Below are 25,101 nucleotides of genomic sequence, written 5' to 3' on the forward strand. Positions count from 1 at the left end.
CGCGACAAGAGCAGTAGCCTGGGGTTGGACAGCTGCTCCAGAGCCTGCCCAAGCTGCTCCTGGAAGCACGCCATCCGGCACTGCCCTGTGGGTGGGGTGGCAGGGACACCCAGGGATGCCCAGGGAAGGAGGCCGTGGCCCCTGCACGGCCAAGTGGCACAGGTGCACTATAAACATGAGCCTGCAGCGTTTACATGAGGGTGTACCTGGGAAGGCCCTGGGTACACAGGCCAGTGGCCGATGGGCCACCTCAAAGACACCCTCCTCTCCGTGACAGCACTACTTGGTAGGTGAGGGGCATGGGCCCCTGATGGCCGGAGCTGACGGCTCCCATAACCCAGCCACAGGGATGCTGGGGGCCAGCCCTCACCTTGGGTACAGTCCGCCCCCTGGTAGCCAGCGGGGCACTGCGTCCGACACGTGCCGCTCACGGGGTCACAGGCCACACCAGGCGGGCAGGTACATGTGTGCCGGCAGCCCGGCCCGTAGGAACCCGGCGCGCACTCTGCAGGTGGAGAGAGGTGGCTGGGTGGGCGCCTCGGGCCCTCCCCCGGCCCTCCCCAACCCTCCCCCGGCCCTCCCCCGGGCCCATGCCTCCACTCACCTGCCTGGCACCGCACGCCCTGGAAGCCAGCCTTGCAGGTACAGCTGCCGTCCCTGCGGTCGCACGACTGTGTGTGGCGCTGGTCACACTGGCATTCTTCAGAGCATCCGGGCCCGAAGGCCCAGGGTGGGCAGGCTGCAGCACAGAGCCATGAGGGGTGCCAGCCTGCTGGCAGTGCCCACCCCTGCATGTTCTGGGCTTCACAGTCCTCCTCTCCAGCGCCCTCTAGGCAGCTCTGGGCCTGTTGCTTCCCAGCCAAGAAAACTCTAGGGAAGAGGGACCTACAGCCACAGGAGCCCAGATCCCTGGAGGGCTCCCCGACCCCAGGAGAGCCCCCCATCCCTGGAGGGCCCCCCATCCTTGGAGGGCTCCCCGACCCCAGGAGGGCCCCCATCCCTGGAGGGCTCCCCGACCCCTGGAGGGCCCCATCCCTGGAGGGCTCACCGACCCCAGGAGGGCCCCCATCCCTGGAGGGCCCCTATCCCTGGAGGGCTCCCCGACCCCAGGAGGGCCCCCATCCCTGGAGGGCTCACCGACCCCTGGAGGGCCCCATCCCTGGAGGGCTCCCCGACCCCTGGAGGGCACCCCATCCCTGGAGGGCTCCCCAGCACCAGGCTGGGAGGGGCTGGGAGGGGCTGGGAGCTGGGGAGGGCAGGGATACAGCTGAGCCGGAGCCTGCAGCCCAGGCTGATGCCACCCTGGGCCCTATGCCCTGGCACAGTGGGAAGTGGGGATGCAGCAGGGATGGCGGCACTCACCGAGGTGACAGAAGCGGCCATACAGCCCTGGGTCACAGAAACAGGCCCCGTAGAGGCGGTGGCACCGGCCCCGGTTCGCACAGTGGCATTTCTTACGGCAGTGCTTGCCATAGAAACCCTTGGGGCAGCCTGGGGGCAGGGAGCCTGTGAGCATGGGTGGGGGGCAGCTGGCCCTCCTTCACAAAGGCCCCACCGAGAAGATGCCTAGGGCAGGGGGTGGGGGCACACCAGGGCCCAGTAGGAACCGGGAACAACCCTGGAACAGGTGCTGGGATGGCAGCCCGCACCTCAGAGGCCCCAGGCTAGGAAGGGGCTCCCAGCTTTCCTGGCCCACGCAGGGGCTGCATCAGCGGAAGGGGCCCTCAGGACCTGGAGACCAGACGGCCCTGATCCACCCGGGGGTCTGAGGCCAGTGGCAACCGGGCTAGGGCTGGGGCAGCTGGAGGCGAGGACAGCGACAAGAAGCAGGCGGGCATGAGGAGTCCCAAGGAAACCCGCCCTGCACCCGTGCCCAGCCCCACACAGCTCTGCCCGAGCGTGATCCAGAATGCGGTGTCTGCTTCTTCCCCAGGGGGCCCACTGCCAACACAGCCCCACCACCCACTCAGGGTAGTCCCTGGGAAGATGTGAAAAGTGAGAGGGCACCCCTGGCTCTCCCACCAGGTCTCACTCCCCGTGGGCACAGCTGCTTCCCACGCAAGGCCAGCAGGGGAGGCGTGAAGAGCGTCTGAACACAGCTCGCCACTGCTTCCCTGCTCCCACAGGCTGCACGCACCGTCCTCACAGTGGAGCCCGCTGACCCCCGGGGGGCAGCGGCAGGTCCCCGTCACGGGGTTGCAACTCCCGCCGTTGTGACAGCTGCAGGAGGAGCTGCAGTTTTTCCCGAACATGCCCGGAGGACAAGCTGCAGGGTGGACAGCACACAGGTCGGGGCCAGCAGGACACGGCGCCCCAGGCCCCGGAGACCCGCGGAGGCTCACCACCTCTCCCTCTGCCTGTGGAGCCTGGGCTCTGATGCCTCCCCGGAGTGGGGGTTGGGAGGCAGTGCTGGGGTCCCCCCCCACAGCTTGGCAGGACCCCCTACCCCATCCCATCAGAATCTCCCTGCGGACAAACGCCTGGGCCTGCGGCGCCTCACTTGCATTGCAGAGGAGCCCGGTCCAGCCCTCGGGGCAGTCGCAGCCATCCAGACCCGGCAGACAGCTGCCTCCGTTGAGGCAGTCCTCACAGGTCAAGCTGCAGTCGGGGCCGAAGGAGTCGCCCAGGCAGACTGGGGGGCAACAGCAGAGGGGGCTCAGTGGGCGGGGTACACTGTGCTTCGGCGCCCCTCGGCCAGCCCAGAGACCACTCACTGAACCTCTCGGCGAGGGTGTGCTCGCCCCGCAGCTCGGCGGCCTCCTCCCCTTCCTCGGTCCCGGCGTAGTCGTCCTGGAGCAACTGCAGGAACTCATCCGCCAGCCCGGCCACATGCGGCAGGGGCTGCACCAGGGGCAGCTGGCCATCCAGGTCCACCGTGGCCTCCTCTAGGGCTGCCAAGGAGCACAGGGGTCCCGAGCTGGTCATCCCCTCCGTGAAAGGCAGCACGGCCCAGCAACACCTGCACTGCGTACCCCCATCTCCAGGCCTGGGCACCCCACACTCAGGCCAGAGAAGGCTCCTGCCCTGGGCCTACCCGTGGCATGCCACCCCACCTCTGGGACTCCCCACTTAGGATATGGTCCCTGCCTTGCTCCCTGCCCTGACACTGCCACACCATGCTGAGCCGCACGGCAGTTGGCAGGACTTTGGAGGTTGGCAAGCCCAGAGGCAAGGGGAGAGGGCACCCTGGCAGTAGGGGCTGCCACGTGCAGAGGCAAGGGGCACTGGGGCAGAGCCCGAGGAGCTAAGGGCAGTGTGGTGGGAGTGAGCCAGTGTGTGTGTGTGAGCTGCTCACGGGTGCAGCCCCTGCGGTCCTCGTCCAGCAGAAAGCCAGCCTCGCAGGAACACTGGAAGGAGCCAGCCAGGTTGGCACAGCGCTGCTCGCAGCCGCCTCGGCCGGAGGCACACTCGTCCACGTCTGTAGGGAAAGCCGGGTCTGGGGCCTGGGGCCTGCGTCCTGTGTCCTGGGGCCTGCGTCCTGTGTCCTGGGGCCTGCACCCTGTGTCCTGGGGCCTGCACCCTGTGTCCTGGGGCCTGCGTCCTGTGTCCTGGGACTTGCACCCTGTGTCCTGCATCCTGGGGGCTGTGCCCCGCCCCACCCCAGGGGTGACAAGGAGCAGCACGCCTCCCCAGCCCCCTCCTGTTGCCAGGGCCTCTCTGCCCGTTCTCCTGTCCCGAGTCAGCACAGCAGCGGAAGCCAGGCTGGAAGGAGCTGGGCAGGAGTGGGCAGTGACCCCGGGAGGGAGTGGGCTGCTCTGCAGGCCCACAGGGGTGCAGAGGTGAGCTAGGGCCAGGCTGACCCCATGCCCTCTGCAGATGGGCCAGTCCAGTGCCGTCTCCTGCCTCTGGTGGCCCTGCTCAGCTGGCCCCGGCCGCCCGTCAGCCAGGTGTGCTCACCCTCGCAGCTGCAGCCGTCGGTGCCCAGCTGGTAGCCGGTGTAGCAGCTACACTCATACCCGCCGGGGCTGTTGGTGCACACCTGCTGGCAGCACGGAGAGGTGGCACAGTCGTCGACATCTGTGGGCACACAGCAGGTGCCACTGGCACTCAGCTCCTCCCCAGGCCCACACCTCCCAGACATACATCTATGACACATACAGCCACAAACAAGCCCAGACACACTAGTGCAGTTGTACACCTACCTGCACAGTCACGCACACCTGCACCAGACCCAGGCCAGCACAGTCACACACACTCGCAGCACACAGCCCATTTCCCAGGGCCCTGGTCCTACAGACACAACAGCTGCAGGCCACCCAGCCTGCTGTAGACAAGGGGCTGGGACAGGGTCAGACCAGGTCTGCCCGGGCCTCGAGTCTCCCCATGAAGGACCCTGCAAAGCCAGGGAGCCAACGGGGCTGAGGGGCATGGGTGGGTGGGCACCTGTGGGCTGATGCCAGCCCCGGGGTCCTTCTGGGTCCTGACCTGCCCCGCCTCGGGCCCCAGGCCATGCTGGCACCACATGGCCAGGACCGGAGACAGGGGCTCCCTGGTCGGGGGGCAGCCAGCTCTCACCGACACAGGTCTTGTGGTCCTCGTCCAGCTCATAGCCCTGGGGACAGGTGCACAGTGGCCCCGCGCTGCTGTGGCTGCAGCCGTGGGAGCAGCCGCCATTGTCGGTCTCACAGCTGTTCACGATCTCCATCTCAATCCCTGGGCAAAGACCAAGGGCGCCTGGGGAGGGGACCGCATGCCCGCCCTGCCCGCCTGCCTGGCGAGGAAGCTCCATCCCATGGCCAGGGACCACCCACGGGAGCCCAGGGAGCATGCTGCTGCCCACTCACGGTAGCACTGCCGGCCATCAGCCCCCAGCTCGTAGCCCGCATGGCACACACACTGGAAGGACCCTGGGGTGTTGAGGCAGCCGTGGGCACACCGGGCCACCCGCGAGGCACATTCATCCACATCTGGAAGACAAAGACGAAGGGCAAGGATGGGCAGCCACTCAGCCTGCCCCACCGCCACCGGCCACTCTGCCTGTCCTACCGCCACCAGCCACTCAGCCTGCCCCACTGCCACCGGCCACTCCACCTGTCCTACTGCTACCAGCCACTCAGCCTGTCCCACCACCACCGACCACTCAGCCTGTCCTGCTGCTACCTGCCACTCCGCCTGCCCCACCGCCACCGGCCACCCTGCCTGTCCTACTGCCACTGGCCACTCAGCCTGCCCTACCGCCACCGGCCACTCCACCTGCCCCACCACCACCAGCCACTCAGTCTGCCCCACCGCCACCAGCCACTCAGCCTGTCCTACTGCCACCAGCCACACCCCTGCACTGGTGCCATGCTCGCCTCCAACACAGGCAATGATTTCCTGGGGCCAATCAAAATGAAGACTCGCTGCCCCTCCTGCCCCACCTGTAGTCGCCAGGGATACCTGGCAGGTGCCCAGGAACAGGGCCACGGCCTGCCCCAGACCAAGGTCCCTGGGGCCACCGGCAGAGCTGGCTGAGGCCGTCTGTGGCTGGGAGGACCCTGGTGACCAGTGGGCAGCACAGCCCAGGAGGCAGCAAGTTCTAAATGGGGCAGCCACTGAGCCCTGAGCCCTCCTCAGGCACAGGCCTCCTGCAGCGCGGGCACCAGGGTCTCAGCTCACGCAAGCACTCGGGGTTCAAGGGAGCCAGGGACACTCAAGAGAGTGGGTCCAGCTGCAGCTCTCCTCAGGGCCTCGGGGCAGGGCTGGGAACGGGGATGTCACTACCTTCACAGGCCTTGTGGTCGGCGGCCAGCTGGTAGCCCGCGTGACATTCACAGTGTGCGAGGCCCCGGAGCGCCCGGCACGAGTGCATGCAGCCACCGTTTCTGACCGCGCACGGACTTCTCCCTGCCGCCAGAGAAGGAGGGGAGGGACCCCTAAGGCACCTGCTCCAACGGGCCAAGGGCGCCCTCAGACGCAGGAGGCAGCCCTGGACAGCCCTGCGGGCACGCGCCAGCCTCCCGGCCTCCCCCGCCTGGCACACTCACGGACACAGCGCCTCCCGTCTTCCTGCAGCTGGAACTCAGGCCAGCACTGGCAGCGGTGCCGTGTGGCCGTGAGCTGCACACACTGGTGCTGGCAGCCGCCATTGCCCAGGGCACACGAGTTGAGGGCTGGGGATGTGGACAGGAGGACGCTCAGAGAGATGCTGGCCTGGCCGTGGGCCCTGCAGCCAGCAGCTGTCCCTGCCCCAGGGCTAGCATTGTGTCTAATATCAAGGTCGAGCAGGGAGTAGCAGGGGTGCCTAGGAAGCTAAGGCTGTGGGCCTGGAGCCTGGGGTCGGGGCTCTAAGCAGATCCTAGATGGGGCCAGGATGGGGCAGGCTCATGGGCCGGAATGCCATCACCCCCAGGCGCCAGCCAGCTAGGCCCATGCTTGGGGGTGACACTCGCCACTCATGGCTGGCGGGCACTGCCAGGGGACTGGCACTTGGAGCCCTGGTTCTGGCAGCAGCCATCAGAGCACATGACTGTACAGCTGCCCAAGGCAGGCTTCATCAAGGCAGCTGTGCCCAGCTCCGCCCTCCTGGGGAGTCTGAGGGTAAGCCAGCAGGGCACTGCAGCAGCGACATGCCATATCAACGCTGGCCTGGGCACGACTGAGGGGAGCCCATCGGCCTCTGAGGCCCTGGCCAGGCCAGGTGGCAGCCGACTTCACCCCGCTCAGGCCAGCCCTCCCTGCGGGGGCCGCTGGCAGCCCTGCATTCCTGGAGGCTCTGTTGATCTGTGCTCTCCACAGCCGACTCAGGACATGATGGGAGCCGGAAGCCCCTTCTGGCAGCACTGGGCAGGCAGAGCGCGGCGCTGTGGAGCGGCGAGGCAGACACCCCAGAGCTGGGAGGCAGCGGGGCTCCCTGTCGGCTCCTCAGACGGCAGGACCCCCAAGGTGTGCCCAGATGGCATGGTGGAAGGCACCGAGGTGGGCTTGGGTTCTGCACACTTTACAAAGCCATCTGCTCTGGCCACATAGCTGGGATACTGAGCCGCCCCTAAGCTGGGCACCCCAGGAGCCACGCCAGCCATGAGTCACACGGCCCTGGGGGGTAACGGATTGACCGACTGACTAAGCTGCCCAGTCCGGGGTGCTCCATCACGGCAGCCCCAGCAGGCTGGGATCGCTGACCACCCAGGGTCAGCCCGACAGACCAGCTCTGGCATGCTCCAGGACACACGCAGCTGCAACTCTACCTCCTGCCAGCAGAGGCCGCTGATGCAGCTGGGGACGCCCCTGTGCCAGCTCGCTCTGCTCTGCGCCAGGGGTCCAGGCTTGAGCCAAGGCCAACCCCGGGCTAGGTGGCAGGTGCCACCAGGTAAGGTGGTCAAGGGTAGCCTGGCCAGCAGGTCCAGGCCCACCAGCTTAGGCCACTGCTGGTGTGCGGGGTGGGGTGCTGGTCGACCAGCCCAAGTCCCACAGGTGCCATGGGAGTGGTAAGGCCAGTCTATGGGGGGCAGAGGGCTACTCTCTTGGAACAGCACAGGCCACTTTCTCACCCTCGCCTCCAAGGCTCACCCCGGCCAGGCAACTGCCCAGCTTTCTGTACTGTTCTTCCCCGCAGCCTAGGGCCTGTACCTCATCCCAGCCCCTGCAGGTCAGGCTGTGGCCGCTCCCACGCCCCCTTGCATCCAGGCACTCCTACTCCACCCGGGCCTGCATATCTGGGTCCTAGAAACCCAAGGTGGGCTGGTGGGGCAGCAAGACCTCACGTTGGCCCCCTGGAAGCCCCTGGAGGCCAGCCTGGAAGCCAGACCACTGGCTGCTTCTGCCTGCCGCCTGTTTCGGATTTCACAGGGTGGAAAACATTGTCAGGACAGTCCCAGTGGTTCTGTGGCTGGGCCGGGCGGGCAGCCGGCTGGCTGCTGCCGCCTCTGGGTTTGGCCCATGCCCCAGCACACTGCCAGCAGCTGCCTCCAGGGCAGGCGGTTCCCCAGGGAGCTGAGTGGGCAGCTGGAGAGCCAGGCAGTCCCTTACAGGAGATGGGCTGGGATAGGCCTCCTCCAGCCCCACACAGTGGAGCCCAGCGGACACTGGGGGCCAGCAGAGCCCCTCCTCTGTCCCATATGCATCTATACCAGGTGGCAGGCCCAGGATCTCATGGGGAGGTGGCAGGGGGCCCCTCTGCAGGCTAAGCCCGTGACACTCAGGCCAATGTGCAGGTCGGATGGGTCAACCTCCAGGACCCCCAGCCCCTATGCAGTGGGCTCACACGCCTTGTGGCCTCCAAAGCAGAGACTCCCTCAGTGAGGGCCTGTAGGCAGCTCCCGCATGGGGTCTGCAGCATGTCACGGAAAGGGAAGAGACTCCAGGACCCTGGGCCAAGCGCGGCCCTGGCCAGACCTCACCTTCCATGGCCGGTGCAGGCACCGTGAGTGAGGGGCTGGGATCTGCCATGGGCTGTGCACCTCCCTCCTAAGTCTCCCCCTCAGCCCCAGCCTAGGAACACTCCCAGGAAGGCACCCCTGGCCACGGAGCACCCCAGGATGCCTTGGGGGTGTGGGGAGGCACTCAGTGCAGGGGCAACAGCGTAAAGCTTTCCTGACAATTCTCTCAAGGATGGGGCATTTCTCCCAAAGACAGGGATGCTCACAGGCTGTGAGTATACCTGCCCCACCCAGCCTCCTGAGCGGGCACTGCCAGGACCACCACCCCCAGGGCCCTGGGTCCTGGGCATGTCACAGCCCCACCCAGCCTCCTGAGCAGGCACTGCCAGGACCACCAACCCCAGGGCCCTGGGTCCTGGGCATGTCACAGCCCCACCCAGCCTCCTGAGCAGGCACTGCCAGGACCACCAACCCCAGGGCCCTGGGTCCTGGGCATGTCACAGCCCCACCCAGCCTCCTGAGCGGGCACTGCCAGGACCACCACCCCCAATGCCCTGGGTCCTGGGCGTGTCACAGCCCCACCCAGCCTCCTGAGCGGGCACTGCCAGGACCACCACCCCCAGGGCCCTGGGTCCTGGGCGTGTCACAGCCCCACCCAGCCTCCTGAGCGGGCACTGCCAGGACCATCACCCCCAATGCCCTGGGTCCTGGGCGTGTCACAGCCCCACCCAGCCTCCTGAGTGGGCACTGCCAGGACCACTCCCCAATGACCTGGGTCCTGGGCGTGTCCCAGCCCCACCCAGCCTCCTGAGTGGGCACTGCCAGGACCACCACCCCCAATGCCCTGGGTCCTGGGCATGTCCCAGCCCCACCCAACCTCCTGAGCGGGCACTGCCAGGACCACCCCCCAATGCCCTGGGTCCTGGGCACCTTCCCCACCCAGCCTCTAGGGTCCTCATGTGGCTCAGGGCCCAGAAGATCAGCGCATGGTGCTCTTGAGCCTGCAGGTTCCCAACAGCTGGGCATTACACAGGGCAACAGCTGGGCATTGTCGCTCTAGCTGGGCGGGGCAGGGCAGGGACATGGCTCCTGGGCAGTTCTCTGAGAGCACCTGCCAAGATACACTGTGGCACCTGGTAGGAACAGGGGCTGCCCAGGGGCTGGGCATCCAGGCCCACACCCTCAGAGTCCTGGTATGGACCAGGCAGTGGTCTCTGGGGTCCCTGCTACTAAGCTAGGACCCCAGCACCAACCACCACTCGCCCCAGGGAAGCCGGGAGCCACCTCTTCCTGCCTCAGGCCCCTGGTCTCAAGTCCCCCGCAGCCCAGGGGCCGTCCTTTAGGCTGGACACAGAGGCGGGGGGCCACTCTGGAGCAAACACCTGCCCTTCCTGGGGAGATCCCCCGAACAACAGGACACTGCTCAGGGTCCCCAGAGGCCAGGGACCCAGACCCACAGAGCAGTGCCCATGGTAGACCCTATGGCAGGGCAGATCCCAGCAGGAACAAAGTACCCCGGGAGCACTGGAGTGGAGTCAGGCAAGCAGAGGGAGGACACCCAGGGTGGTGGGGGGAGGCATGGGGTGCCAGAGGCCTCTCAGCAGGGAGACAGCCACATGACAGGCCCTGCCCTCCAGCCAGCACCGCCTGCTGAGACCCCCAGAGCACAGAGTGGCCCCGGCAGCCCCTCCCGTCCGTACACCATCACAGGTCCACCCAGGGCAAGCCATGGGGTGAGAGGGCAACCAGGTTTCCATGGAGACTGGAAAGCCCCTCGCAGGACATGGGGGAGCGCCGGGAGGAGGGGCAGGCCACCAGCTGCCTTTCAGGGAGCTTGCGGTAAAGAGCCCCCCACCGGCTCGCAGGCGCTCCCTTCAGGCACAGGCTGGGCTGTGGCCCTGAGGACCATGTCCCGACCCAGTGGCATCTGGTCCTACTTAGGCCCCAGCCGGGAGTGAGCCGCCTGCAGGGACACGTGAGTGTGGGCTGGCCGACTGCCCGCCTCATGGCAGCGGGGACCAGGAGGGAGGACGCTCGGAACTGGCCGAGTCGCCGCAGTGGAAAGAAGGGTCGACCCACCCCCAGCCTCCCAGAGCACGGACCGACAGGCCTCTCGGGCCAGAAGGCAGGGCTCAGCCTGGCCCCAGGCACCCATGTCCAGAGCCAGCCAGGGGCAGGGACGCTGCAAATGGGACAGCCGCTCCCCACCTCCACGTGCGGGGGCTGCAGCCCTGCCCCCAGCCTTGCTCCTGACCTCCCTGCCCAGAGCCCACCAGCACCGGGCAGGCCACCGTCTGAGTCCCACGTCCCCCTGGCACAGACCTGCAGAGGTGGCACAGGGCTGAAGTTCTCAGCTACCCCTCCCCCAGGAGCCCAGCTCCTCAAGACCTGGGGCCAGCACCAGCGGCAGGGCCCCTGCAGACTGACCCAGGCACATAGCCCCAGCCCTCTGCTTATCCAACCTGCCTTCGGCTTCCTCAGGTGCAGGCGGTGCCGTGCTGTCTCATGGCGACAGACGGGCCCCTCAGCCCCAACTACAGGGACTCGTCCCTGCCCGGCCTGGGCAGGAGTGACCGGGGCCCAGGCGACTCACCCAGGCAGGTCCTGCCGTCGCTGTGGAGCCGGAAGCCAGGCTTGCACTCACAGAGGTAGGAGCCGGGGGTGTTCACACACCTGTGCTGGCAGCCGCCGTTATGTGCCTGGCACTCATCCACATCTGGGGAGTGGGGAGGGGAGGTTAGCAGCCGGCACCAGCAGGACCAGTCCCTCCTGTGGCTTCCCAACCATGCCGGCAGGTCCCCCCGGGCAGAGCCACCCCAGACACCGGGCAGGGGCAAGGAAGCAGAAGAAGGGACGGGCTGGCTTCCTTGGGGGCCGACGGGCAGTGCCTCCACTCTCCATGGGAGACAAAGGAGATGCTGGCCGGAGCAGTGGACAGCAGCCCGGGGCCACGGCCACACTGCCAAGGCCCTCGTCACTCCCGCTTCCCGAGTGAGGGAGACCACACAGAGGGGGCAGGAACCCACGGCAGGGCCCAGGACTCCACTTGGCGAACCCCCGCCCCTGACCCCACGGCCACCTGCGTGGTCCACTGTGTCCCTCTGCCCCAGGCCACGGCTGACCGGAAGTGGAAGAGGCTGGTGCGCAGCCCCGGGGAGATGCGGGATGTAAGGTGCAGGGCCTGGAAGAGCTCCCAGGACCCCTGCCTGGGCTGCAGACTCAGCAGGCCCTCTGCAGGAATCCAGCGCGCAGCTGGAGACCCCTACAGGTGCAGCCAGCCAGAGAAGAAACACACAGAGCGGATGAAGGGAGCTGTGTGGCCCCGGGGACGCCCACGGGGGAGACTTCCAGCTCAGGCACTGAGATGCCAGCTGTGCCCGGGGCCCCTGAGCACCAGTCCGCTCCAAGTCAGTGAGGTCGGGGTGACCCAACATCCAGCAGGCTGGGACGCTGGCAAGGCCGCCCTTTGGGCCACGAGAGAAGGGACTGCAGGATACAGGCCAGCCTCGCTGCCGGAGTCCAAGGAAAGCAGCTAGGTCCCGGTTCAGGGGCACAGAGCTCAGAGCTGCCACAGAGCCAAGTGCCCGCCACGTGGGAAACTCGCTCAGCGTGGTGAGGCAACCAGGACTATCCACCAAGCTGAAGCTCCTCTGATTCTACTGGGCAAGCCCACTAACCAGCCACCACGGCCACCAGGCCACCCCCAGGCCCACTCCCTCGCCACACAGCTGGAGGACACCGGTGGCCCCTGGGCAAAAGCTGCTCATACCAGCCCCAGTCTGCTCCATGGAGGGTGCCACCAACCAGGCTGCACAGCCCATAGCAGCCCACGCTCTCAGACAGGACACAGAATGAGCCCCAGTGGCAGAGGCCTTGCTCCATGTGTGAGCTGCGTCCACGGTGGGGAGAGCCCAGAGCCCCTCCTAACCCCCAAACTCAGCAAGGCCAGGTACACCTCCACCTGTGCCAGGAAGCCACAGCATCACCATCACCAGGCTCAGCCAGGGGCTGGGCTGACTGGCAGCAAGGGTCGTGATCAGCCCAACAGCCAGAGGGTCTAAGCCACCACCTACAGCACTGGCATCCCTCATGGGCGCCAGCTCAGGCCCTAGCTGCTTCAACTCCCACCCATGGGCGCCAGTTCAGGCCCCAGCTGTTCCATCTCCCACCCGTAGGTGCCAATTCAGGCCCCAACCGCTCCACCTCCCACCCGTGGGTGCCAGCTCAGGCCCCAGCTGCTCCACCTCCCACGCGTGGGCGCCAGCTCAGGCGCCAGCTGCTCCACCTCCCACTCAGCTCCCTGCTAATGTGCCTGGGACAGCAGCAGAGGGCAGCCACGTGCTTGGGCTCCCGCATCCACAGGGGAGACCCACGTGGACTTCCAGGCTCCTTCAGCACGGCCCAGCCCTGGCCGTTGTGGCTCTTTGGGGGAGTGACCAGCAAATGGAAATTCTCTCTCTCTCTGTCTTGATTCTACTGTTAAAATGAAGAGGCTCCCAACAGTCTCCTGAACCTGGAAGACACAGGGACCCAGGGTGAGGTGAGGGTCTCGGGACCCAGCTGCGCAGGGCCAGGGGCAGCACCCCATCCAAGGGGGGCTCTGGTCCCTTGCTCTGAGACCCCCCATGAGCATGGAACACAGCACCAGCAGAGCAGGTGTCGCTGACAGCTGAAGGCTCCGTGACACCCAGCCCCAGCGCCTGCCCGCTGCTGTCGGCTAACAGGGAGGCTGGGGGCCCGGCCCTGGGAGTGGGGACTCCCAAGGCTCCCACACAGCTTGCAGGCTGCTCTGAGGCAGGCACTACAGGCCAGGCACCTCGGGACGCCGCTGGCCCACAGGCTGGCCCAGGAGCCTGTGCAGTCCCTCACACGAGCGGGCCAGAGTGTCAGCAGCAGCACGCTGGCCCTCCTGTTACACACGCTGTAACCCCAGTGGCCCCCCAGTCCAGCCTCTCCCAGCCCGCTCCCTCCGGAAACACACAGGCTGGTCCCGTCGGGCTGAGAGGGGACTCGGTACCTCGCCACCGTGGTGCCTCCCCAGGAGTGACTGCAATCCAACCCCAGCCCCACACCCTCCACCCCGGGACAGTGCCCTGTGCATATGCTGCCTTGTGGCACACAGTGCTGTGCTGGGTGGCTCAAGCACTCCACCCCACACACCCGCGGCTACGGTCACAGCCCAAGGAGCCATGGCTCCGCATTCTTCATGTAACACCAGCTGAACAGCGTACCCCAAAGATGCCAACGTCCTCCCCAGGAGCTGCCCCAGCAAAGCGACGCCAGACAGGGGCAAGGAGGCACCCACCCTCTCAGGGAGGAGTCGTTGGGGCCAGCGGGTGAGGGTCAGGTCACAGTGCCCCCCAACGCAGGGGACCGCACGGCTAGCCAGCCACTGACACCTCCACAAGCTGCTCCCTCCTCCCACAGGCCTGGGCACCAGGGCCAGCCACTGGGCACGACACCTGCTCACTCCATGATCCACAGCCTGGTCTGGCTCCAGCCAAGCCCACCAGGAAGACCCAGGGAGGGGCTTCCAGGCCCCCCGTCCTGCAGCTGCCCATGGTGCCTGGGCATCAGAGGGCTGGGCTGACACTGCTGTGAGCCACTCGAGGGAAATCCCACCCAGCCAGCCAACCCGGCTCAGGGGCGGTCATCAAGTTCAGACTCCGTACAACTTGCTCCGCTCCCCAGACAGCAAGAGCCAGTCTGGACGCAGCACCCCAGGTCCCGCCCACACACCCCAGCCCAACACCTTTGGCGCTGTATAGCCTCCTGGCCCTGGCTGGAGAGGTCACTGGACTCGTGGCACAGGGGCCTCCAGCAGGGCCAGTCTGGGGACAGAACTAGAGACAGGGCAACTGCAGGAGAGGTGGGGGCCGGTTCCCAGAGAGCCGGGCACCACATCGCCCTCCCCCACTCCTACGACAGGGCAGGGCCAGGTCAGGGTGCCGCTAGGGCCTCTCAGGTGACCTGCAGGCCACTAAAGCTGAGGAAGGACCAGGTATCGAGTGGACACCTGTCACACTTCACCTCCCCCCAGGAGTCCTGAAGAGAGAGGCACTCTAGGTGCGTGCGCTCCTGCGAACCCCCAGGGCTGTGAGTGCAAAGGGGCACCCGAGTGGACAAAGGCGGTGGCTTGTCCTCGCAGGGGCTGAGGGCCCGCCCGCCCGCCCCCTGGGCACCTGGGCTCAGCATGCCCGCGCCAACTTTCAGCAGCGGAAACAAAGGGGTACGCACAAAGCAGGCACCCCGGGCAGGCCCACCCCCCGATTCCGCCGCTTGCCTGGCGCCCACCTGGCCTCTGGTCACCGGCGCTCACGGGGTAGCCGGCCTGGCCCAGCTGGCACGGGTAGCAACCCCTCCAGAGATAGCGGTAGTGCGTGCCCCCGACCCGCGCCAGGCCCCCCAGGAGCCCGAGACACCAGAGCGCGGCCAGCCTGCTGCGACCCCGGGACTCCTCCATGGCCCACTGGCCGGGCGCTCTGCTCCGGTCACTCGGGTCGCTCCAGGAGCGGGGCCCCGCTCGTCCAGCCGCTCGGATCCGCCGCCGCCGCAGCCTCAAGCAGCTCCGGCCTGGCGCGCCCCGCCCCTCAGCTTTATGTTCTCAGCTTTCCCTCCGCCCCCCGCAGGTAACAGCCAAATCCGGGCCGCCCCGGCTCCGCCCCGTCGCCCCCAAGGGCGCTGCCTCCACCCCAGCCCGCGCTGGAGCCCCCAGGGCCCCCCGCGCCCGCCCCGTGCATTCCTGCGCGCTGCTCACACACAGGGCCCAGATAGCCCCACGCACAGGGACACCCGCGGAGGCAGCGCAAGCTCAGGCTCCCGGCACAGGAAGGCAGGGAAGAGAGCCACCCTGGCTAGGCGCGGATGGACGCCTCCAGAACGAGCCGGAGGCCAACTGTTGCCACAGCAGTCAAGTGGGCGCGCTGGGCGGGAAGAGGCCCCAACCACAGGCTGTGTCCAGGTCCCACCCCCAGTGCACTGGGGTCAGCAGAGCCCCCCGGTGCCCCCATAGCAGGCAGGCAGGCCTAGGCTGGCGAGCAGGGGTTGTCGCTAGCAGGCGCAGCCAGCGGCACAAGGACCCTCCCCGGCTCCAGTCTTGCCCAGCGCATCTTCCAGACATCCCAGCCTGTCCGTGGTAGTCACGTTCCCCAACTCCCTCCCTCTCCACCCCAGAGCTGTACGCTGCAAGGTGTGTACACTCACAAGGCCACGCAAGCCAGGGCCACCACCACCACACAGGAAGGGCCATGGGCAGCGGAGAAGCTGGGTGACCCAGGGTACAGTGAGCCAGAGGTGGCTGCACTGCAGGACCCAGCCAGGCTCTGCTAGCCACAGGCCCTGCTGGGCAACCTGCACCACAGGACCCAACGGGCTCTGCTCGCTTCCCACCACCCAGTAGATCCCGGCGGGGCTACCCCATCTCCCCTGTACTCAACCCATCCTTTGCTCACTGCTCATCCATTCGTTAGCTCACGTGAGACACACACATGTACCCGCCGTGCTGGTACCCAACCTTGGCACGCTGCAGTGACCACATGTGACCAGGGCACACATCTGGTTCCAGGCTCCTCTGGAGGCCCAGCCTCACGGGCACTCGGGCAGCCCAGACGGCACCCACAGCGACCGAGGCCAGGGCTGCACACACAGACGGCGGCGGTGGGGGTCTGGAAGCAGTTTGGGAAATGCCTTCCTGATGCAGAACCACACTGGGCGTCCCTGCCACGGAATGTCTGCCTGTCAGCAGGGAGGACTCGCCCCCGCCCGCTGGCTCCAACTCTGTTCCAGGCTCCCTGGCCATGACCCAGGCTGAGCAAGGGCCAGTGCCACCCCCAGATGCCACTCCTGTCCCCACGGTGTGGGCCCATCTTGTCAGTGTGAGCCATGGAGCCAGGCTCTGGGGGCAGACTAGGAGGGGCCAGGAGTCTGAACAACCCCCTGGCCGAGCCCCTGGCTAGGACGGTCCTCTGATGTGAGCTCCCAAGTGGAGTAGGGGAGATGTCTGAGGCCGAACGCTGCCCCGGGGTCAAGGTCGGGCTGGGGACCTGCCAGAGGGACCCCTGTGCACACCACCCATGAGCTCAGCACATGCCCCTGAAGGAGCCATTGTTCTGACCCCAACAGGCAGTGGGATTGGCAAAGTCCTGCGGGGGGAGGGTAGGAGAGAAGCCACTGCAGGCCACTGTCCCCATCCCAAGACAGCGAGGGTCACAGGACCAGGCCACACCCCCAGGTGTATTGGCTAGCAGGGCAGGGATGGGGGGCACCGGGGTGAAGTGGCCAGTAGACCCCACCACTGCCCAACCAGCTCTGGATCCTGGGGGAGCAGGGAAGGTGGGGGTGCTGCCATGTGGAGGGCACGGGTGGGCAGGGCTGGGGGTGGAGGTGGGGAGGGGAGCGTGGGAGCCAGGAAGGCGGCTGCACGGGCCTAGGCTTCCATCTAGCCGAGCCAGGAGCTCACGCCCCCTCACACCCCTTCCCACGGGGGGTCGGGGGCACACACCTGCCCAGCAGTTCCCAACCTGGACCTCTCCAAAGCTCAGCTCAGAGCGGGATCTACTTCCCGCGCCTTCTCCCAGGGCTTACTTCAGAAGCCAAATGTGCAGGCCCCCCCGGCCTGGGAGCACCCCCAGCCCTTCCAGCATCCGACTCCTGGTAAATCCATTACCAGTCCCGCCCGTGCCCCAAGCCAGAAACGGAAATCCAAACCTCACCAATTGCTCCCCCTTCCGCAGCGTGCCGGCAGGGGCTGCACAAGCCAGGGCACGTGCCCGTACACACACAGCCGCAGACCCTGGGGACGCAGCATGGCACAGCCCCAGCTCATAGCACACCAGGCAGCAGGCGGCCTGAGGGCATGGGACCCTCAGCACAGCTCTGGTCATGGGGGGCTGCTCGATGGACTGACTGTGGGGGCACCTGCGTCCCCAGCCTCCCCAGGGCCTCCTGACTCTGACCTGGGGGGACCAGGGAGCTTCCACTCTGATTGCCATGAGGTGAGGCTGACCACACTCTTAAGCCGATTCTCACTGGGCATACTGGAGCTGCCAGGGAGCAGCCACTGGCTGCCACAGGGTCTGCTGAGCCAGGAGCCAGGAACGGCAGTGGAGGGAACCGGGACAGCCCAGTGACCAGCGGGGATGCGAGGGCTGGCTGAACTGTATACCATGCCCAAAGCCAAGGCCTGGAACCATCCTCAGGACGTTACCCAGTAGCCCACCTGACCTGTAGGACCCTCCTATGGGTCTCCAAGGCCAGGCTGAACCTGTCTGCAGGATGCCAAGACCGGAGGGGTGGTGGCCAGCTCCAGCTCACTGCCCCGGCCTGGCTAGCACCCAGGGCCTCCAGCAGCACCTGAGTGGCAGCTGCCAGGGCCCAGCTTTGGTCCCACCTGCTTCCAAGGTTCCTGACACTGCCTTGGACCCCCAGCCCCCACCTAGCCACCAGCAGGCCCCAAAGCACAAGCTGCATGGGCAGCTACGTCCCTGGGAAGCGCAGAGAAGCAACGGGGAGACCTCTGGGCTCCACCTCCCCGCCCCCCCAGCCCACCCTCCAGCAGGGTCCTTAAGGGGACTTCACTTTCAGCAAAGGGAGCCCCCACCTCTCAACCCCAGAAGCCAGAAACGAAGGTAGGATTTTGTGGGTGTGTGGCTGAGGACCCAGCAGGGCCAGACGCCAGGAGGGTGAGAGGGCCAGGGACACAGTGTCGGTTGGGAATCCTCCTGGGGGGTGTCCCAAAGGAGGCCAGGGCGTGGCAGGGAAGTTGGCCACTGCGGGTAAACCACAGGAGCTGAATGAGCAAGAGAGAAGCTGTGGGTGCAGGGGCACCAGGTGGCGGCGGGAACTCTTACAGGAGAGGCCAGGCAGGGTGTTGAGAGCAGCGGTATGGGGGAGCGCGTTGAGAGCAGGGGGACAGGGTGGTGGACAGGGCTTGATGGGAGGTGGGAGAAGGTGGGGAGGCTGGGGTGGCCAGCAGAAACCTGCTCCTTGGCGACACGAGCTCTGAGGGGCCAGCCCCCAGCAGGCCGAGCGGGGCCTCAGGCAGACACCAGGCAGGGAAGGCAGGCACGGGGGGAACACATCTTACTGGACACTCAGACAAGTACAGTTGGGACCACCGGGACCCCAGGAGGAACAGGGGAGAAAGCTGACCAAGGATCCCTGGCCGCCCTCCCTGCCTCGCACACCCTGGTTTGGCAGCGAGAGCTCGGCCACCAGCTGACACCCCTCCCAGTCCAGGGCAGCCCTGCCCCGCTAGAGAAGTGGTTCACTGCCCAGGAGTACCCACTTCCTTGGCCTGAGCCCTGAGGGCTATGCCTGTCCAAAGCCCTGCCCTCAGGCTCCAGTGGCCAGCTCGTCCCCCCACCTGCACCTGGACAGACAGATGCCCAGAACGCAGCCACACGGAGGCTGCAGGCTGTCCACTGCGGAACTCCCTAGCGTCCTGGATGTCCATGGCAGCCAGCGGACCTCGCACATCTTGGGCCAGCACTGATGGCCATGGCTTGGCTGTGACCAAGAACAAACCTGCTAGGAGTGACCCTGAGCCGCAGCAAGGAGGTGACAGCTCTCGGCACCTGGGACGCATGCTTGGAGCCCCATCAGCCTGCCAGAGGCACGCAGGTGTGTGGCCAGCTTCCTGGCCGGCAGCCCGGGGACAAGAAGCCAGGGAGGCTGGCTGGGGAGGCAGGATGCTGGCTCTGCGTGGCTCTGCAGCTCTGGGGCTGGGCAGGCCTCGTCTCCCCCCACCTCAGTTCCCTCCGCTCAGAGGCACTCTAGGGAGACCCTCTCCCACACAGGGCCAGACAGCTAGGTGTGGGGTACCCATGGTCACTGGGACCTCACCAGGGACACTGGGCCTCAAGCTGTGGAAATGGGGGCTGGGGTTAGGAGTAGAGGTGGCAGCGCCAGGCCCTGCAGACAGAGCCAGGGTCCCAGGATGCATAGGGAGAGACCTACAGCATGGCTCCTGGGAGCAGGCATGGCCCAGGGCTTTGGGGCACCTGCCCTGGCACAGGGCCTGCAGCAGCTGCCCTGCCCTCCCCCACACAGCCAGCACAGCTGGCCTGGATCAGGCACCTGTCAGCGGCTACGTCGCTTCCACATTCCTGCCTCTCCCTGTGGATAGCAAGACCAGCCAGTGCACGAGACAGTGAGGTCAAGCACGGGTGAGTGACAGCCAGGGCTGCCACAGCCCTTGGCATCCAGGCTCCCTGGGAACAGCAGGGCCGTGGACTGCGGCTGACCCATCACACGGATCCCCCTGCTCCTGAGGGTCTTGCCTGCTCAGCTCACACAGCAACTGCCCAGGCTTCTCCCAGTGCCCCCAGTGAAGGCCCCTGTCCCACCCTGGCAGCCCCAGGGACCAAGCCCTCCCAACCCCGCCCGCCATCTGGCCCTTTCCCAGGCTCCCCCCTTGTCTCCGAGAAGAAGCAGCGGCAGCTGGGTGGGTTTGTGCCTCTGGGGTGGGAGGTCACCAGCTCCCAGCCTCACATCCCTCCAAAGGGGAGAGGACAGGTCCCCCATGATGACATCACGGGGGTCTGCTGGCCACATGGGGCCAGCACAGCCCAGGGTGCTTTTGGGAATGGGGAGGTTCTGAGGCTGCTACGGACACCCACCATGGTCCCCCGGGCTGACCAGGCCTGAGACCCTCGCAGCGAGCAGGTACAGGAGGCGAGTGGGGGGGTGCAGCGGGCCAAGGCGTCAGACAGCTCTGACCGGCCCCAGCCGGCAATTGGCCCGTCATGGGGACGCTGCTGCTGGCAGAAGCTGGGCCACGTCCCTGGAGGGAGACAGCAGCACACATCCCATTCACAGACCAGGCAACTGAGGTCCATTTACAGACCGGGCAGCTGAGGTGCTCACAGAGCTCAGCTCAGCAGAAACACCAAGTCCATCCTGGCTGACTCAGGTCTGGCCCTGGAGGGTCATTGCAGGGACAGCCCACAGGCTCCCCACCTGCAGTGGCCGTGGGGCACAGCTGGCAGCGGCAAGCACCAGGTCCCATCGGGAGTGCAGCTGCTCCACCTGCCCAGCTTGGCCAAGCGAACTCCACCAGGCACTGGAAGGTATTCCAGGGCACAAGACACACACATCCACCTGGAGGCCAAGCCCTGGAGCCCACCTAGAGCTGTGTACACCACCCCATCACCCAGAGCCTCTCCATGGGGGGGCACCCGCCACCCTGCCCCTTCCCCGGGGAGTGTCTCCAGCTCTTGCCCTGGGCGCCTGGGCCCCTCCAAGCCCCGCAGCCCTGGCCCGTGCGCTCGCTCTCTGGCTGAGGACGGAGGACACAGCAGGCTCCTGGCTGTCAGCACAGCCCCCCCAGCCACGCGTGACTCACAGCCCCAGCCATCCCAAACACGCAGCGCTGGGGGCGGCAGACTCCCTGGGGGGGGTGGTGAAGCCAGGGAAGGGACAGACAGAGCTGGGTCAGGCCACAGGACCCGGGGCACACCCAGCCAGGGCGGCCTCCCTGCCCCGACCTGCAGCCTGTCTCCTTAGGGGAGCCGAGGGGAATGCACAGGGAAGCCAGCCCCAACCTGCTGCCTGGTGCTGTGCTGGGCTTGGCGGCGCCCCTCTGCAGGGCCGACTTCCCATGCCAGCCCTGGGCCCAGGGCAGCCACCGCCCACCCGAGAGCAGCTCGGAGCCACGGCCTTCCCGGAAGCAGGAACTGGGAAAACAGGCCTGGAGGGTGGCAGTGGCGGCCCTGTCCTCTGGGGCCCCAGACCTCTCCAGCCAGGCTGGGTCATGGGTTTAACCCTAACCCCATCTCGCCGAAGGCAGTGGTGGCAGTGTATCTTCGCCCCTCTGAAGGCACGCACAGGTGCGCCGTGTGGCCCAGCACAGAGACCAGGAGGGCTTTTCCATGAGCTGCAACGGGGCAGCCTGCTGGGGCCCTGCAGCTCCTCCCGCGAGAGCCCCCCGCTGCAGGGCCCCGAGGCTGCCCAGCCCAGACAGCAGGGAAGGGAGTGTGGGCCAGGCCCTGCAGCGACCATCAGGAGCAGCCGGGCTGTGCTCGAGGCTTCCCAGGGCCCCTCAGCAGGACCTCAGACCCCTGCCAAGATCCACTCGTGTTCCAGAATAGGGCCCGTACCCTACGCCTGGCCAGGCCCCTGACCAAAGGACTGACCCCACACCATGCAGGCACAATGGGCAGGCCCTGAGGGCCAGTGCAGGGCAGTGGTCAGGGACCCTACGTCCTGCCCCAACATCAGAGGTCTCAGGGCTGAGGTTCTGATGGGGGTCTGGGCCTTGGGGACAGGACCCTGAAGTGGATGGATGGGCAGCTCCAAGGGGCCCACAGGCCTACCAGTGTGGGCATGGTCCCGTTGCAAGGGAGTTATGTGAAGCTGTGGTGTGCCCCATGCCATGGCTGGCCAGGAGCCACCTGCCGCTCTCCATAAACCAGGGGAAGCCTTGGGTACTGCCCCAGGGGTGCCTTCTTGGCACCCGAGCTCCAGTCCTGCTGCCGTGACCTGCTGCCCAGTGCCCAAGGCCAGGGAGGGCGTATGGCCAGGAGCCTGCTCTGGGGGGGGGTCCAGGTGGCCATCAGGTGGTTTAACTGGGTAGGGCCTGCAGCGGCTCCCTTCACTCCTGCCACGTGGGGGTATTGGGGGTGTCATACGGCCCACGGTGGCCATACCTGGAGTCACAGAGGGCAGCAGGTATGGTGGGAGGGCAGGCGCTGGTAGCCCCTCCAGTCCCTAGGCCGGGCAACCCTCTCCCACCCCGGGTGACCTGCCCTGGAGGCCTCAGCAGTTTGTCACCCAGCAGAGGAATCAAGGAGAAGCCAGTCCCAGAGGTGGGGCCTGGAGCCGGAGGAGCGGGGTGGCGCCGCCGGGTGGGGGTGAGCAGCTGTCCCCCTGGTTCCCAAGCTGTCCAGGGAACCCCCAGGCCTCCTGCGGGCCATGGGAACGCGCTGGCAAGAAGCGAGAGAGCCGTGTTCCCCGGCCATCCGGGCGGGGCAGCCTCCCCGTCTTCCCGACCCTGGCCTAACAGACAGCTCACAGCTGGACAGCGGGCGGCTGCTGACAGCTGCTGTCTGGCTCAGCTCAGGCCTCTCCACGAGACCGTCTGTGAGCTCTGTGAGCGCAGGCCACAGGTGGCTGGTCCCGCCGGCCCGAGGGCTCTCCCAGGGCCTCGGCTGCCCAGGCAGAGCAGGGCATGGCCCCCAGTGCCTCCTGGCTCCAGCTCCTTCTGGGGGCTCCTTTTGTCTGTCCTTGACTTTGCTTCCAGCCCCAGACCACCAAGTCCCACCCATGCCCCCCCACACATGGGCTCCCACAAGCCTCAGCTCCCTGCAGCCAGGTGTGACCACAGCCCCAGGCACCCTGGGCACCTCCCTCCAACCCCTCTCCTCCCAGGCAATGTCAGCGGTGGGAACCAGACGAGGGCATGGGGAGCAGGCAGGCCGAGGAGAGCCCCAGGGACCCCCCGAGCTGCCCGCGGCTCCTCGCAGACAAGCCGGGGCAGGCTGGCAGCGGTGGGCGGGGCCCGGCCTACCTCGGAAGGTCCTTTCATCCCCCTGCAGCTGGCGGCCCAGGCCACAGCGGAGCCACCCACGGAGCTGCAGCATCGGCCCTCGCAGCCCCCGCTGTCCACGGCGCTCTCATCCACATCTACACGGAGCAGTGGGGGAGCCGGCGGCCGGACAGGACCTCCCCACCACCCCCAGAGGGTATCTTTCTTTGGCCCTACTGTGCTCCATGCTAACTGACTGCTAGAGCCCACAGTGCCCCCAGGAAAACCAGGACTGCCCAGCCTCCCAAGCGGTCAGCCTCGCAGCTGCCCAGGCCCCAACCCTCCCATGGGGATCATGCAACATCTGGGTAAAGTGAACCCGGTCCCTCACCAGCCTCTGGGTCAGGGACCCCAGGGAATCCTTGGTGTGCTGCAAGCGGCTGGCAGGGCTGGCAGGACCCTCAACCTGGCTCCTGCCTGGGCAGCCACAGCCCTCTGGTCTTCCTACTCACACTCCCATTGGTTGAAGACCAAGAAATGGAGGCTGCCCAGGGAGGATGAGGCCATGCCAGGCAGAGCTGCCCGGCTGAGGCCCAGGTCACACAAACTGCACAAGGCCAAAGCTCCACCCAGCCGTCAGTGGACAGAGCCTGGAGCAGGCTCACAGCCAGTGGGACCCCAACCTGCCTTGGACACAAGCCCCACCTGCTCAGCTGCCCAGGGGCCGCAGAGCCCAGCACCAACCTCGCCAGGCCTGGGCCAGCCCACAGCTCTCCCAGTTGTAGCGTCTCTCACTGCGCCTCTTGGGGGCTGTCCCTGGAGGCCCTCCCCGGTGGGAGGAGCCACAGCCCTCTGAGACAGGTTGTGCAAGAACAGCAGAGCGGCTGCCCTGGACGGCTGGGATGCAGCTGCCAGCTTGGTCCCCCTTGAGGGCTGTGTCAGAGGTTGGCTCAGAGCTGGGGGTGCCCGAGCTTCCCCGTGGGCCCAGGGAGGCTAACGAGGCCACCCGCATCTAGCAGTGCTGGGCATCAGCCCAGAACAGGGCAGCCCCACAATGTCCAGCCCAGACCTTCCTGGGCAGGTGGGTGATGGTGCCCACCGCAGTCTGGGCCTCTAGGACTCCCCACAACCACAGAGAAAGCTGCTGGGCTAAGCCAGGCATGGCGGCCCCTTGGCCTCCTACTGCCCATGCTGTGTGCCCCCTCCACTGCTGGGCTGGGCCTCCCTGGGTGCCCACAGCCCACGTGGCGGCACCAGGTGGCCCATCCATGGTGGACCATGCGCACCTCAGGGCTGGCCCCTCTCATCTCAGGGTCCCCCACCCAGCCAGCACCCCAGGGGGTCCCAGGCCATCCTGACGGAATGTTAACCAAATGTCAGGCACCTGTAGGGGCCTCCAGGGAGGAGCTAAAAGCAGGCAGCTGGGCCACGCCCCGGGGAGCAGCCATCAGGGGGCTCCAGGGGCATAGTTGGGCACAGGAAGGGGCAGCCACATCCCCAGTGGTACATGGTATACATCTGTCAGGCCTTCAAGAGCCTGGCATGCAGGTGCCAGCCTCCAAAGGTTGCCCTGCCACATCTCACCAACACCCACCCCAGGGACCCCTGCTCTCTCCACAGCTGCAGGAAGAGGCTGAAGCCACAGGAGAGACGCCAGGGCATCGCGGGGAAGGCCGGCGACCCTGCTCCCACCTCGGCAGACAGCAGGGCGTCGCGGGGAAGGCCGGCGACCCTGCCCCCACCTCCACAGAGGGCAAAACCTCCCACCCCATTAGCAGGTTCCACCCAGAACACACAGACGCTTGCACTCGCAGCCTGCAACAGCCCACTGACCCACACATTCACCCATGGGCACTGGGTAGCAGAGGGTCCACCCACAGGTACCATGATGAACTAAGGCACGGTCACTAGTGGGCATGTCAGACATTGCATGGAGGCCTGGAGAACTTGAAGCTAATGATGGAAGAGAGAAATCCACAGGGGTGGGAAGGATGCCGGCCATCCCTGTGGGGACGGGGAGCAGGAAGGACGCCGGCCATACCTGTGGGGACGCGGAGCAGGAAGGACGCCGGCCATCCCTGCGGGGATGGGGAGCAGGAAGGACGCTGGCCATCCCAGGGACGGTGGTCATCCTGGGGGGGACGAGGAGCGGGCAGGACACTGGCCATCCCGGGGACGCTGGTCATCCCAGGGGAGAAGGGGGAGCAGGAAGGACGCTGGCCATCCCGGGGACGCTGGTCATCCTGGGGGGGACGAGGAGCGGGCAGCGAGGTGCTGGTCCTGTGAGGGTGTGTGGGCTGTGTGCACCTGCTGGATGCCACTGAAATTCATGTGACGTCA

At 66.8% G+C, this 25,101-nt stretch overlaps 1 protein-coding gene across 1 annotated transcript in view; it reads right to left on the reverse strand.

The window, feature by feature from the left end:
- The window catches only part of MEGF6 (multiple EGF like domains 6), a 60,109-nt gene that overhangs the window by 7,702 nt on the left and 27,306 nt on the right, over positions 1–25,101 (reverse strand). The window contains exons 4-16 of the mRNA XM_058660765.1: positions 10,891–11,013; positions 5,967–6,092; positions 5,704–5,826; positions 4,785–4,907; positions 4,516–4,653; positions 3,898–4,017; positions 3,296–3,418; positions 2,715–2,891; positions 2,501–2,632; positions 2,138–2,266; positions 1,363–1,491; positions 605–739; positions 371–505 (exon numbers count right to left, since the gene is read on the reverse strand). Coding sequence (XP_058516748.1) covers positions 371–505; positions 605–739; positions 1,363–1,491; positions 2,138–2,266; positions 2,501–2,632; positions 2,715–2,891; positions 3,296–3,418; positions 3,898–4,017; positions 4,516–4,653; positions 4,785–4,907; positions 5,704–5,826; positions 5,967–6,092; positions 10,891–11,013 — 1,713 coding nt within the window. The remainder of the gene's footprint in view (positions 1–370; positions 506–604; positions 740–1,362; positions 1,492–2,137; positions 2,267–2,500; positions 2,633–2,714; positions 2,892–3,295; positions 3,419–3,897; positions 4,018–4,515; positions 4,654–4,784; positions 4,908–5,703; positions 5,827–5,966; positions 6,093–10,890; positions 11,014–25,101) is intronic.

Source organism: Ochotona princeps, chromosome 2 (assembly GCF_030435755.1).
Source record: "Ochotona princeps isolate mOchPri1 chromosome 2, mOchPri1.hap1, whole genome shotgun sequence".
In the NCBI taxonomy this organism is placed as follows: Eukaryota; Metazoa; Chordata; class Mammalia; order Lagomorpha; family Ochotonidae; genus Ochotona; species Ochotona princeps.